Genomic DNA, 12,697 nt, shown 5'->3' with positions numbered 1-12,697 from the left:
GCAGGTTCCCTCTCTGGAAGCAGACAGGTTCTTCTATGGATGTCCTTTCTAACGAGAAAACTTAAGAAGGAAAAAAATGAAAAAAGAAAAAAAAAAAGGCAAGTTTTCCACAAAGTAACACTGACCATGAAACCAAGTAGCCTGGCAGTGCTGCTTGCCAGCTGATACATTTCTCCTCTTGGTGGGAAAGTGCTAGCACCCACAGGTACAACCTGTAACTCACACATCTGGACCACACTGACAGCAATCACCTTCCAGGCACCAAAGGGAGGCGTGTGTGTTCAGCACGTTAAGGGTACAGCAAATGCACTGGGATTCTGTACAGTGTGGGAGGAGCTCTGCTGCCAACCCTGTAGCTGGAAGTCAAACTATACTAGGGCTGAAGACAATCGTGAGACAGACACTTCTGTTGTATTTCAGTTTGTGCACCCTGCCCCCCAACATTTGTGCTCAGGCTTCTGGAGGCATATCTTTTAGGGCTGGCAGGAAAACTGCCAAAAAGGTTTACAAGGAACAACCCTGTTGCCAGTATAGTGGTGTCCACAGTATTAATCTTAGATGGCACCAGAACTACAAATATTTTGTGCAGAACTGTTTTTAGGAACACTTGCTGGAAATGTGATAATGATGTCAAAGTATATTAAAAAAAAAAAAGTATAGGATTACTGTGGCAACAAACCGTAATGACTTACCTGCATATAAAGCTGTTGTGATTTAACGCCAGCAAACTCGTTTTTCTTCTTCCAGTACTGGCGACAGGATAATGGTAACAAAGTAACCTCCCCCAGGCTGGGGAAACAGAGCAGCCTGCCCTGGTTCCCCGTGGGGAGGCAGCCCTCCAGTGGCAGCAGGCCCTCACTCCCACTGCCTCTTCTAATTTAAAAGTAAACTCGGGATTTGCAATAGCAAAGTCTTTAAACATTCAGGCTCATGAAATCACTGCATCTAAACATGATGCACATCTCATCCCAAATGTGGAATTGTTACTGCTTCTGTTAATGATGTTTTTCCTGTATCCTTGACCTCACCCATAAAAATCATAAACCCGAAGGTGTCTATTAGTACCTCCCTTAAACACAAAGAAAAAATAATTTTGGAAGACTCGCGTGTGGTTACAGTTACATCAAAGTTCCCGGCCTGCTGATTTTAACCATGTCACGGGCTTCCTGGAAGAGCAGGACCAGATTCTGGACCACTCTTGACCAGCCCCCTTGGCCGTGCATCTCCAGTCCTGTGTGTGCAGCCAGTGCTGACCAGCCACCCTGCTGCCTGTCCACCCTGCTGCCGCCCCAGGTGCTGGGACACGCTGCCTCCCCATCTCAGCTCTCCTGCTGCCCCACAGCAGCCCTCAAGCATGACGCTGCTCCTCACCTCAGGACTTGGAGCAATTCTTCCCAAACCATACCGCTGCCAAGGGCAGCGCATCATCTGCTGTGCCTTCCACAGCCATGTTTGTCTTCAGGAAGTTTTCATCTCGGCACTTTTATTTATGGAAGATCAATACGAAGACAAAGATTTCCCTTTAAGTTAGATTTCTTATCACTACATTAAAATAGTAATTTCTGATGGTATTTTTTTCAGGACATGCCATAACACCATGATGATGCAAGGATCTTGCATGTATTACTGTTTATTTCAATTTTGTAAAATACGTCCTTTCAATAAATCTTAAATTCGTATCTTATTATTTACGTTCAAAGTGGATTGTGAGAATTTGGTTATACTTTCACAGCTTTGAATACTTTTTAATATTGCTCTTCCCCAAAGGCATCTCATTCCTAATAGAGCCATGCTTGCAGCAAAACTGTTTGGCTTAGACATTCTGCTGAAATATTCAGATGCGGACAGGAGACTTCAGAAGGTGATGCACATGCTACTTGCATATTTTAAAACGTAAACAAAATATATGCATGCATTCTTACTCCCATCAGAAAGACTACAGACTTTCCTCCTGCTGAATACCAGCTGAGAGAAAATTATTTCACTGAAATGTCTGCCTGTAGAGGGGGATGCAGCCCAGCAAATAACCAAGCCTTCGCAGAGGGCTTTGCATACACTTCTATTTATGCCACATAACCAACAGGTAATCAACCAACGGCCTCGGGCTGCTGCATGGAAGCAGGAGGTAACAATGACCCCAGCCAGGCACTGGAGGGATCCTGTGTCTGTCTCCAGGATCTTCCTTCAGGTGGGGTGGGATCTGGGAGCAGTTATTCCAGTGTCAGAGTTCTTAACCCATGTAGCATGCACTCATGTAGGGCAGACTGAACATGTCAGAAGCAATTGATTCATCAAAATCAAGGAAATGCTCTTGCTTGTGATCTGGAAAGACACTTCTTTATTTAGAGCAGTGGAAAGGTAATTAAATAAAAGCATGACTGGCAGCAGATTCTGAAACCAACACTCAGGCTGAACAGCCTCTTTATGCTCAATCCGACTGCATTCAAGTGCTAGCAAGAGAGATGCAGACCAGCAGCAATAAGATTATCAAAGCCCCAGGAAATTTTACAAGATTGCTTTGCTGCTCTGAACTTTTCTGTGAACTTGACTAAAATCAGGCTTCCTTCCTACGTCCTGACTGCATGACTTCAGTTCTGTGTCTTACCTCCACTTGCAACAACATTTTCACTCCGGAGTGATTCCATCTCTTCTAAGTGTTGGAAACGAGCTGCATGAGAAAATTCAAGTCAACAGGCAAAAGCATTTACAAACAGCAAACACTGAGGAATGGGGGACAGGCCTCGCTGACTCAGGGAAACTCCTGACTAAATAAAGGTTTGTTAAAGATAAAATTGAGTGCTCAGAATGCAACACTGATTACGCAGCTTCCCAACAGCTCCAGCCCAACGTAACTGCCCTGAACCACAATGAGTAACAGAAGTGGTTGCATTTACCTCGTTTTCTGTGTGTCCGCTCTGTCTGCCAAGACAGCTGCAGGATGCTCAGTATGATCTTGTATGATGGGACCACAGCTCCAACACAAAATGACACTGAGATTCATTTTACAAACAAGTTGTCATCAGGCGATAAAAATTCAGCCAATTAACCTGTCCAAGCTTAATTAGAACAAATGCCTGGAAAGTCCATAACTCCAGATTAGTCCCACAGTTAAATAGAGCTTTTTAGGCTGAAACTGCTTTTAAAACTATTTTCAGCATCGCTGCAGTGCACAGTTTTGCAAACCCAAGTACTTTATTCCAGATGCTCCACTTAATTTTTTTTGCTGGCTGCTTTTATCACATCTGTGTTTGTTTTCTAAACCTTTGCATGTTCTCTCAACTGGAACTGGCAGCAAATAAAGCACTCCTAGCCAGGAGATGAAACTTGTATTTGTAATTCTTTCCTGGCTGTCAGCATGGTTGGTGTTTCTGTCACTTTGCAGCATTTCAACGCAATTCCTTGGATTCCAGACAGTTTCATTTTAAAGCTGTTCCAGCACAAAAAAAAAAAAAAAAAAAGTCAACAGGGAACTATGTAATTTCTGCCATCTGACTTGTCTGGTCTGCAGGCGTTGTTGTGTTCCATCAATACAAGCAAAAAGCCCATGCAAATACATACCTGCCGCAAGTTTTCCACTGAAACGGTAACTTGATCTTTTAATGAGTACACACAACCTACGTTAGATGGTGCGGCAGCCAGCATCCGGACAGAGATAGTAAGACACGTGCACTGGGCTGTGATGAAGAGAACACATGCATGGCTATGGCTGCCTGCCTGGCTTCTAAAGCGCCCCTGCTACCTGGCAGTGCCCCACAGGAGAATTTCTCTGATGCTCATTAAATAAATGGTCCTGAAAATTAATACTCCAAGCAGGCAACTATGCAGCTATAGCTGTTCTGGGAGTGGTGGCGAGGCTTGGCTCTGGTTACATAGCCAACGAGAAACATTTTTGTGTCTTCATTTGTTCGATGGGTAAGACTTAACTTGGGCCAAGAACCATAAGCAAATTATCTTCCCCTACACACATTTTCCAAGAAAGAAAAAAAAATTGGACAGTGCAAGTCAGCACACCTAACTCAGCACAGGCTGCTGGGAGAAAGTAATTGCAAATCCATGCACTGTACTGACACAGTCCTAGTCAGACCTCCAAGTGAACGGCTGCCAGATGAAACAAATGGCACGTTACAGCTGCCAATATGATCGCATTTAGGTGTCACGTTGTCACCGCGCGTTACGCCACATGGCAACTGTCTCCTCCCGCTTCTCACTTTTCTTTTGTATGAGCAGCTACCAGCTCCCCAGCCAAAATCTTGGTCAATGCAGGACAGAAAGGACAGGAATAGAAAAGCAGAGCCAAACAGCCCTTCTTTCTTCCCGTCCTCAGTGGACATCCCAGCTGCTCTCACTACTGCTGTTTGGTTCCCAAGGTCTTCCTTTTACCTCCAAGAGACCACCATGCCTCTCTCTCTCTCTTACCTTTTCCTTTCCCAGCTCCTCACACCTGGCTCTGCTTCCCCCAGCTGGTTTCCTTGCTTTTTATCACTCCCTACCCAACATGGGTTGCTGGAGCACCCCTAGGTCAGCTAACTGTAATAATCCATCCTACCTAATTACCATCAAAGATCTACAACTCCATACTCCCTCCCGAGGACCAGCTCCTCTGCTCCACACACTCTTTTCCTGCTTGCAACGTCTGCACACACACGCACTTCAGCTTTCAGATGAAGCCCATTTCACCTGGCACCAACACCACTCCAAGGCTTGCCAAAACTCCCTCCAGTGGAGCCTGTCCAAGAGGAAAAAAGGAAAGCTGGTATGGGCATACACTTGCCTTGGTCTGTAAAGACCGTGGCCACAGAAACACACAGCACAGCCCTGCTGGAGTCCTTAGCTGGGTTGCTGCTATGTCCAACTCTTGGGGTCAGGCTGAGATTCATCCCTCTGCATGCGTGTGGTGCTGAGTCATGCCCACTGATGACTGGTTTTTAGCAGAAGGTTAGTTACCACCCTTAATTAAAGTTTTCCTCACTGAAAGAAGGTCAAAGCTGCCAGACAAAATGAACAGGTAAAACAGAAGAGTAATTCTGTTCTCTTTTTCATGTTATCAACCAGAAGACAGAGGCAGCGTTGGACCACTATGCATGCAGTCATTAGGAGAAAGGAAAAAAAGGAAAATACATACGTACCAGGTATCCAGAGCTCCGGAGGACACTTGGCCCAGTAGAACATGCCCCAGTCTCAGGCAAAATAAATGGGATTTGGAAACATGCTTGAATATTTTGCTGAAGTAGTACTTACAAATGAATCCCTGCATCAGAGTGCCGTCAGGATGGACGCCTGAATTTCAAACTTCAAGGTTAAAAAACTTGAAACACACCATTTTGATATATTCCCTCAAAAGGTGGCAATGAGGTGAAGACAGTGGCAAGTTCGTGCTGTTGAATATTTCAAGAAATTCAACCACATACCAATCACACATTGCACAGCCACATCAACCCTCACCTCTGAGCAAAGCTGCACCCAGCGGCTGTGCTTGTGCAACTTTGTGTGAGCAAAGCACGGGGGAGGGTGAGACATCTCAGCTTCAGATCAGGAAAACAAGAAATTGCCCCTCCCCAGGCAGCTTGTTTTTCATTTCATCTTTACAATTTTGACCAACATCCCTTTCATCTGAAGAACTTGAAGACAAGCAAGTCAAAATTCATATTTTAATTTTTTTTTATATATATATATATATACACACACACGTGCAGCAATTCATCCTCAGTACAGAAGACAAACAAACAAAAGATCTGTGGCACAATTTCTTTGGAGAGGTTTTCTTTCTTTTTTTACTTTTTTTTTTTTTTTTAAGCTGTATCACAGATCTGGTTTTTGTCTTTTTCAAGGACTATAAAAGGCAGCTACTTCTAATTCACAGAAGCCTTAGAGTGCTGATTCAGTGCTGAAGTCAAACACATCAGTCTCCTCCTCTCACTTATTTGCACATCTTTTCCCACTGGAGACTCCATTTTGCAAGAGGTTTGGCATCCTCATTTCTCCATGGGGCTCTAACACTTTGCACCTCTCCCATGCCCAGGCCACTCCTGTGTCCCAGCACATGAAGAGCTGCTGTGAGTGGGGAGGACTAGCGTGTCACTCCCCACAGGACGAGGACCATTTAACAGATTTAAGACCAATGTCCTGTGTTCAAGAAACCTGACAGTTAATTTTTAAGGACGTTTTCACTGAGAATTGCAGATTTTATTTACGCTTGAAAATGATGAGTAAAGCAGGGTGAAAAAAAGAGAAAAAGCCAACCCTGTATGATAATAGTTGAAATAGAAATCCCACAGAAATAACCTAGAAATGCAAGGACAGAGTGGCTGGCAGCTGAACAGACAGGCAGTGGTTTGACCAGTGCGCCACAATTCACGTGCTGCCTGGAGACCTGATGACACGAGCCCTACTGGCACCCACAGCACTACCGTACGCATTCACGTCTCAAAGAAAATACCACCCATGAAACCTTCAGCTCCTGCCCTCCTTTCCAGATTGCATCTTGCTCAACCCCATTCCCCAGGGACCCCTGGAAAAACAAGACAAAGCAAAAGCCTGACACCAAATCCTAACTAGCTCTTCTCTGAACAGCAAGGAGAGTTCATGAGCAAGTTCAGAGCCTGCTGCACCTCATGTGTAACAAGCAAAAAGTTGCACAAGGTGGAGCAACTTTCAGAAATACCTTTCAGCTGCCACAGACCACATACGGGCTGGTACGTGCCTTCAAATACTGAAAGTGAACAGAAAAAAGCTATTGGTTGGAATGCAGTTTTGCTGGCTCAACAGAAGTGGACAACATTGCCATTTTGCTATGATATGAAACACTGGACCCAAAGAAAACCTTAAACTCAGCAATACTGAGTAGGAGAGGAGAAAAACGCAGCAGGAATTTCAGGAACCCTGTAGCTTGACAAAACACATCGCAAACCAGCAGTGATCGCATGCTGTCATTGCAACATGCACAAGTCCTCATTTCAGGAACATAAAGTTTAAGGAAACACAATCAGAAATGCTGATGGTGGCCCAGGAACACTGTCGGTTTCAGGTAGTGACAGGGGTTACTAAAAGCGCAATTAATATAAAGCAAGCATAGGCTGTCAACGGGCTATTTTAGTGTTTGGAGAGCAGCATAGGGCTGAGAAACTGTAATCAACTTTAATGCAGCTGTTTTGCCAAAAATAACATTTGTCTCTGGAAAGGGTAAGCCAAGCCAAAGAGAGAAAGCAAGCTAATCTATAATGTATAACAAATCTCAGAATAAATTAAATGTGGTTGCAAAATTAGGTTTGGTCAATAAAGGCTCAATAAATAAATAAACAACACCACAGTATTATTGGAAAACAACCCCAAAATATTTTTGGCAGTTTTAGCCCAGGGTGGGCCGCTGCCCCAGGCAGAAATCTGAGTGGGGTGGTCAACGCCTGCTGCAGCCCTGTGGCCTCCTTCTCCCGCTTCTCCCTCCCTGGCTTGTGGATGACCTCCCCTGCTGACATGTTGCACCTCCTTCCTCTGCATCCCTCCCTTCCACTCCCCATCTCCACTCCACCTCCAAAACTAATCCTCCTTGCTTTTGCCCCAAGCAAGGAGTCTGGGAAACATGCCTTTTGGGGTGGGAGGGGGAAGGAAATGGAGGGACAGAGGATCCAAATAACCCAGGAAAAGCAGCTCCACCCTGACCAGCAGACAGGACAGCTCATGTCCAACTACGCCTCGCACCCCACTGAAACCGGAACAAAAGTCACAGACGCTTCATCCACATGTGTATGGCCACAACCACAAGCTATCTTCCTATGCTCTTCTTACCCTCTGTGCATCTTGCAACCAGCCTGGGGCCAAGCTGGTTTCATGCCACTTGGAAGACTAATTGATGGCAATGAACTGAGTCCCAGTCCCACCTCGCCTGAGCAAACGCACCACCAAGCTCCTCCTGTCTAGTCTGTAGCTAAAAATCCCACCAGATGCTCATCTGGGGATGTTTCACATTTCTTTTTTTATGACTAACTAGATGTTTTTTCCTTTTATTCTTACTTCAATACCAATTTTGCCATTGGGATTTTAAGCATGCAGTGAAAAAGTGCATTGACCCCCAAAAAGTGTACATTCCTATGTACAACATCTGTAACAGCAACATATCTAGCGGGTATTAAAACAGGTTTCAGTGTCGTCTACAATTTACATACTACATTAGAAAACCACATCCATTATTAGCAAACAACTTAGGTGCAATGCCTGTTGCAGAAAGGACCTGAATTATACACACAAATTATATCACAATAGTGCATAGAGAGATGCAAAAATCATTCTTCCAAGAAACAGTTACATTGCCCGACATAAAACAAAAAGTGGGAAAAGCCCCAAACAAGAAGTGTAAGGCCATTGCAAAGAGATCACCTTGCACAACCAATGAGAAGCAGAGCTACCACGGGGCATGAAATCCTGCAGGATTACCCAAGGGAATTCCTCCTTGCAGCACTTTAGAAATGTATCCGTGAACTAGACCTGAGCAGACTCTCCTCCCAGCACCGAGTCCTGCAGCACCTTTGTGGCAAACATGGAGCAGTACGCTTCAACTACTATTTTTGTGCCTTGTCTCCTTGTTTTCTTATTTAACTTGTTCACCTGCATGAAACCAATCCATGGGATTTTCCTGTCAGCAAGCGCTTAGAGCCAGGCTTTGCTGGCTGTCAGCGGCTGACCCCAGCACAGTCTTCCTTGAATCTGTTTCAGGAGGATAGGAGGTAGATTTCTTGAGTCGTGACCCTCCTGCCACTCTGAGCATCTAGATTTGCACACATTCTTGTTCCTACAGGAAAGGGCAAGGGGCAATAAACAGGGGAGCAATTGAAACAGAGGCTTCTTGTACAGAAATTCATGCTTAAACCTCATTCAGAAGGGAAACACTAAGACCATTCAGAGAGAAAAGGCAAATTACAATTTCTCTACAAGAAGCTGAGAACATGAGGACTCTTGCAACAACTCATAACAAATAGGCTACTTCATTTATTGTTTATTTCCCCATATGAATGAATCAACCATCTTGGAAACTCCATCACACACAGGGCAGAAAAAGTTATTTACAAAAGGGACATACATCCCTAAAATAAGTTTAAGATGTACAGATTTATAATGGGAACCAAGAGGGAGGGGAGAGGACAAAACCAAAAACAATGACATTGCAGTCAGACTTTGACTTTCAGTTACAGAAGAGATCTCTATCTCCATGTAAGTAGGGTTTTCAACTATTAAATAAATGGCATCTTAAAAATAGAACATTTGAGAATTTCAACACATGTATTATTTCTTCTAAATAAATATTGCATGGAAATGATTCTGTTTTGCCACCATAGCTGCCTCCTCTCCTCCTGGGACTCAACCACCACCTCTGTTTTTCCTTGGATTCATGGTTTTGTTTCCTAACGGCAAATGCTATTTCCTCCACTGTTATGTTTTGGTTTGGGTTTTTTTATTTATTATTTTTTTGTTTGGTTTTTGGTTTTTGGTTTTGTTTTGGTTTTTTTTTAAAGGCCTGAACAGGCCCAAGTCAAAATGATGAGCATCTTTCCTAACCCTTTGCAGGCCTCTGACCTAGCTCAAGGTTGAAATACGATGGCTTTTCAAAAATTTCCTATTATTTAAACAGTCTTCTCCATGACCTGAAACAAAACACAGCTTCTTGCTATGTAGCTTAGTCCTGAGGCTTCCACTGATCGCTTTTGAAATGAGAGCCCCCAAATAGCCCCCCACATGCCCGTAACACAAACTGCCTGTGATCTCATTTCCTCCGAAGCCTGGGGGAGCAGGAGCAGTTCTCGCACAACTGTCTTTGCATGGTAGCAGAGCACGTGCTGCCTTTTCCCAACTGTAAAGAAGCAAATGCCAGTAGTTCATCTGCCTTCGCTGGGTGTCTTCTTACCAACTTTGCTCACCCGGCACCCTTGCACGAGCTTTCCTAGGAGCAGGACAACAGATTATCACTCTCTGGGCAGTAGAGTGCCCAAAGAGCAGGCGAGGACAGGACCTGGTGCACCCATGGGCTGCACCAAGCTGGATGCAGGAGCGGGGCAGCCGCACACCCTGCCTCGCAGGTTGTGGCAGGCAGTTGCCCCGGGGCTGGCAAGCCATGAGCAAGCGGCTCTCCGACAGGAACCTGGCCTGGCAGCAGGGAGGGAGATGGGTGTATGCGAAATGAAGTACCAGGGGTACCCGTGTCCCTGCTTCACCTTATGCTTCCCCCTAAGACTTTGCTATCATTCTTACAGACTCCCACAGCGGTTTTCAGGTTCAATAAAGCTTACTGCCTGCCTTCCTCCTCCTCAGCTGGTGATCCTAAAAACAGCTTTGTTTGAAGACAAAGTCAGAAGAAGGCATCGTCCCACTAGTATGGAATCAAGCTCCAAAGTGCACGTCAAGCCTTCGGGCCGGCTGGCCATCGCTGCGCTTCCTGAGAACAAAACAGTTAACACTGAGCCTCTCTCTGTCCCTGGCTTATTCAGAGCAGTTGCTCCTCCAGGGAGGAGGAGTACAAGTGAAGTTTGATAAGGAAAATGGGGAGGGGGGGGACATGGACCTTCCTTCCATTGGTTAGGACAACTTATCCCTGAAATGCACTAAGGCTTTTGATAAAGTGAACGTAAAAGGACAGCCTCTTGAAGCTGCAGGAAGACCCGGCCATGATCCCGGCAGTCCTGCGCTGCCAGGGGAGACAAGAGGAGAGCTCCCTTGTGCTCAGGACAAGGGCAGGACCACAGCACACTCCTGCCAGCTCCTCCCAGAGGCAAGAGGACTCCAGGCTTCCTTGTGGCAGGGCTCATTTCTACAGAAACTACTTCTGGAAATGCAGACCTTTTGTTGATATTTATTTACTGTCCATTTTCGGAAGCCTCAAAACCACAAGAAGGTACTTTACAAAGGGGGTACTGCTACATGCATGCAGACCTGTTCCTCCATCCTGAAATTATGTGGAAAAGGGAGCTAATTCTTTCCTGTAAGCACAAGTATTTTGGGATACCGTCCTTCTCTTTGCCACTCCCACGGGTTTGTCAGAGATAGGGCGAGGGATGCGAGAGGGGACCAGAGGGCTAAGGCACACTATTAGATATGAGGACGGCAGGACGCTGCTGTCATGCAACAGGAAATCTTTGGGTAGAGAAGGGTGTCATCTTACTGCATACACTAATGCCATGGATGCTGCCTTCACTGTTACTGTCACCTGCAAAATTGCAATTTCAAAACTGCAGCTCCTGACAAGGAAAAAATGCTTGCAAACAGTTAATTATCCCTTTTGTGTTCCCTTGACAGATTTCTAAGTTGCTGGGCCCATCCTGTAGTTTGGCTGAGAAAAAGCACAAGTCATCTCCCCCATGAAGGATGCCCTACTTTGGTACCAAATCCTGCTCTTAGATATTCACTGAGACCAGCAACGGTTGCAGGCAAATACCCAAATGCAAAATTTGTCTTATGTTCCACGTTCAGCCACTTAGTCCCTCCTTAAACAGAAGTGATTCCTCCCCATGTAAGCTCTCAGACTCAGAACCATGCCCAAGCAATCAGAGTGACCCAGTACAGCTGTCCACCCCCACCCATCGGAATGACAAAAAGCAACCAGTCAAGGAGTCCTCAGTGTGAGTGACATCCCTCCACCACCGAAGAAAGGCAGAGCTGTTTCCAACCACGCCTGGTCATTTTGCCACCCCAACTGTTTCTGGCTTACAAGGCTTAAACCGAGCAAGACCCTAAGTAATACAGTTCGAGTGCTAAGGGCTTCTGTGTGCGTGAGTGCATGGCAAGGAGGAGGACCAAAGCAGCGACGACTTAAAAAGTGAACTTGCAGCACTGAAGGCAGTGGCTTCCCCCGCTTCTCAGGACAGCAGCTGGCTGAGAAATGCAAGAGGGTGGGGTTGGAAAGCAGGCAAGGCAGACCACTTTGCTGTTTTTATTGTAACATAACGCTTTTCGGTGCTGATGAGGTTGTTGCTACTTGCCATCTGAGGAACAAAGACACCAAAGATTGCATCCATGCTTGGAAAAACATTTCTCTGACATGTCTTCTGGGCACACAACTGTTGCAGACTGTGGGATGTTGCATAATAACCTCTGGAGGCAGATTTCCTTCTTGTCGGCACTTCTTCATGTGTGATTATTGTCCTGCTGGTTATTCGTAATAGAAATGTTTATAGACCATCAATACATTAGGCCATTCAGACAATTCATTGCACTTCATTGTTTGAAAGGAAGGTGCCATCAACGCCGAGGCTTTCCTCCATCTCTTCTTTTTCAAGGCAGCAAAGCGCTACCCTAAAAATGCAGTTCAAAGTTTTTCCAGTGTAACCAGATCCCTTCCACCTTGATTTATTTTCCCTTGCAGGTGCTTTGTATCCAATGATTCAACAAGTTAGACTGTTTCTGAGGCTTCAAAAGTGCAAAAAAGTTCAAGGTATTTGACCACCTTGAGCACCAGTTAAGGCGTATTTGTTTCCAGTCTCAGCCACTGTAAACCCTGTCTAGCGTAGTGTACCAGTTCGGTCATGCTACTGTTCAGTGCCAGAGTGCACGTCGCTGTGCTGAGTTCAGCAAAAAACTCTGGAAAAAGGGGAGGGAGAAAGAAAACATTTGGTTGGTTTCACAAAACAGGCACATCCGACAGGCTAGGGGGCAGTGAGGAGCGACAACAGCAGCACACTGACAGTTGGCAAGTCCCATTAAACATTGTTCATGCAGA

At 45.3% G+C, this 12,697-nt stretch overlaps 1 protein-coding gene and 1 long non-coding RNA gene across 2 annotated transcripts in view; both read right to left on the bottom strand.

Moving 5' to 3' along the window:
- Nucleotides 1–1,733: 1,733 nt before the first annotated feature.
- LOC142033814 (uncharacterized) lies at nucleotides 1,734–5,621 on the bottom strand. Its single transcript, XR_012651342.1, has 3 exons — nucleotides 5,239–5,621; nucleotides 2,895–3,427; nucleotides 1,734–2,668 (listed from the first exon to the last, which is right to left on the bottom strand). It is a non-coding gene; the product is annotated as an uncharacterized LOC142033814 (long non-coding RNA).
- Nucleotides 5,622–5,634: 13 nt separating this feature from the next.
- Nucleotides 5,635–12,697, bottom strand: part of LOC142033811 (AF4/FMR2 family member 1-like) — a 103,655-nt gene continuing 96,592 nt past the window's right edge. Inside the window, exon 21 of the mRNA XM_075034261.1 lies at nucleotides 5,635–12,558. Within this exon, the coding sequence (XP_074890362.1) occupies nucleotides 12,437–12,558 (122 nt within the window). The 3' untranslated portion in view covers nucleotides 5,635–12,436. The remainder of the gene's footprint in view (nucleotides 12,559–12,697) is intronic.

This window comes from Buteo buteo, chromosome 1, assembly GCF_964188355.1.
Source record: "Buteo buteo chromosome 1, bButBut1.hap1.1, whole genome shotgun sequence".
In the NCBI taxonomy this organism is placed as follows: domain Eukaryota; kingdom Metazoa; phylum Chordata; class Aves; order Accipitriformes; family Accipitridae; genus Buteo; species Buteo buteo.
This window is presented reverse-complemented; position numbering and strand designations above follow the sequence as displayed.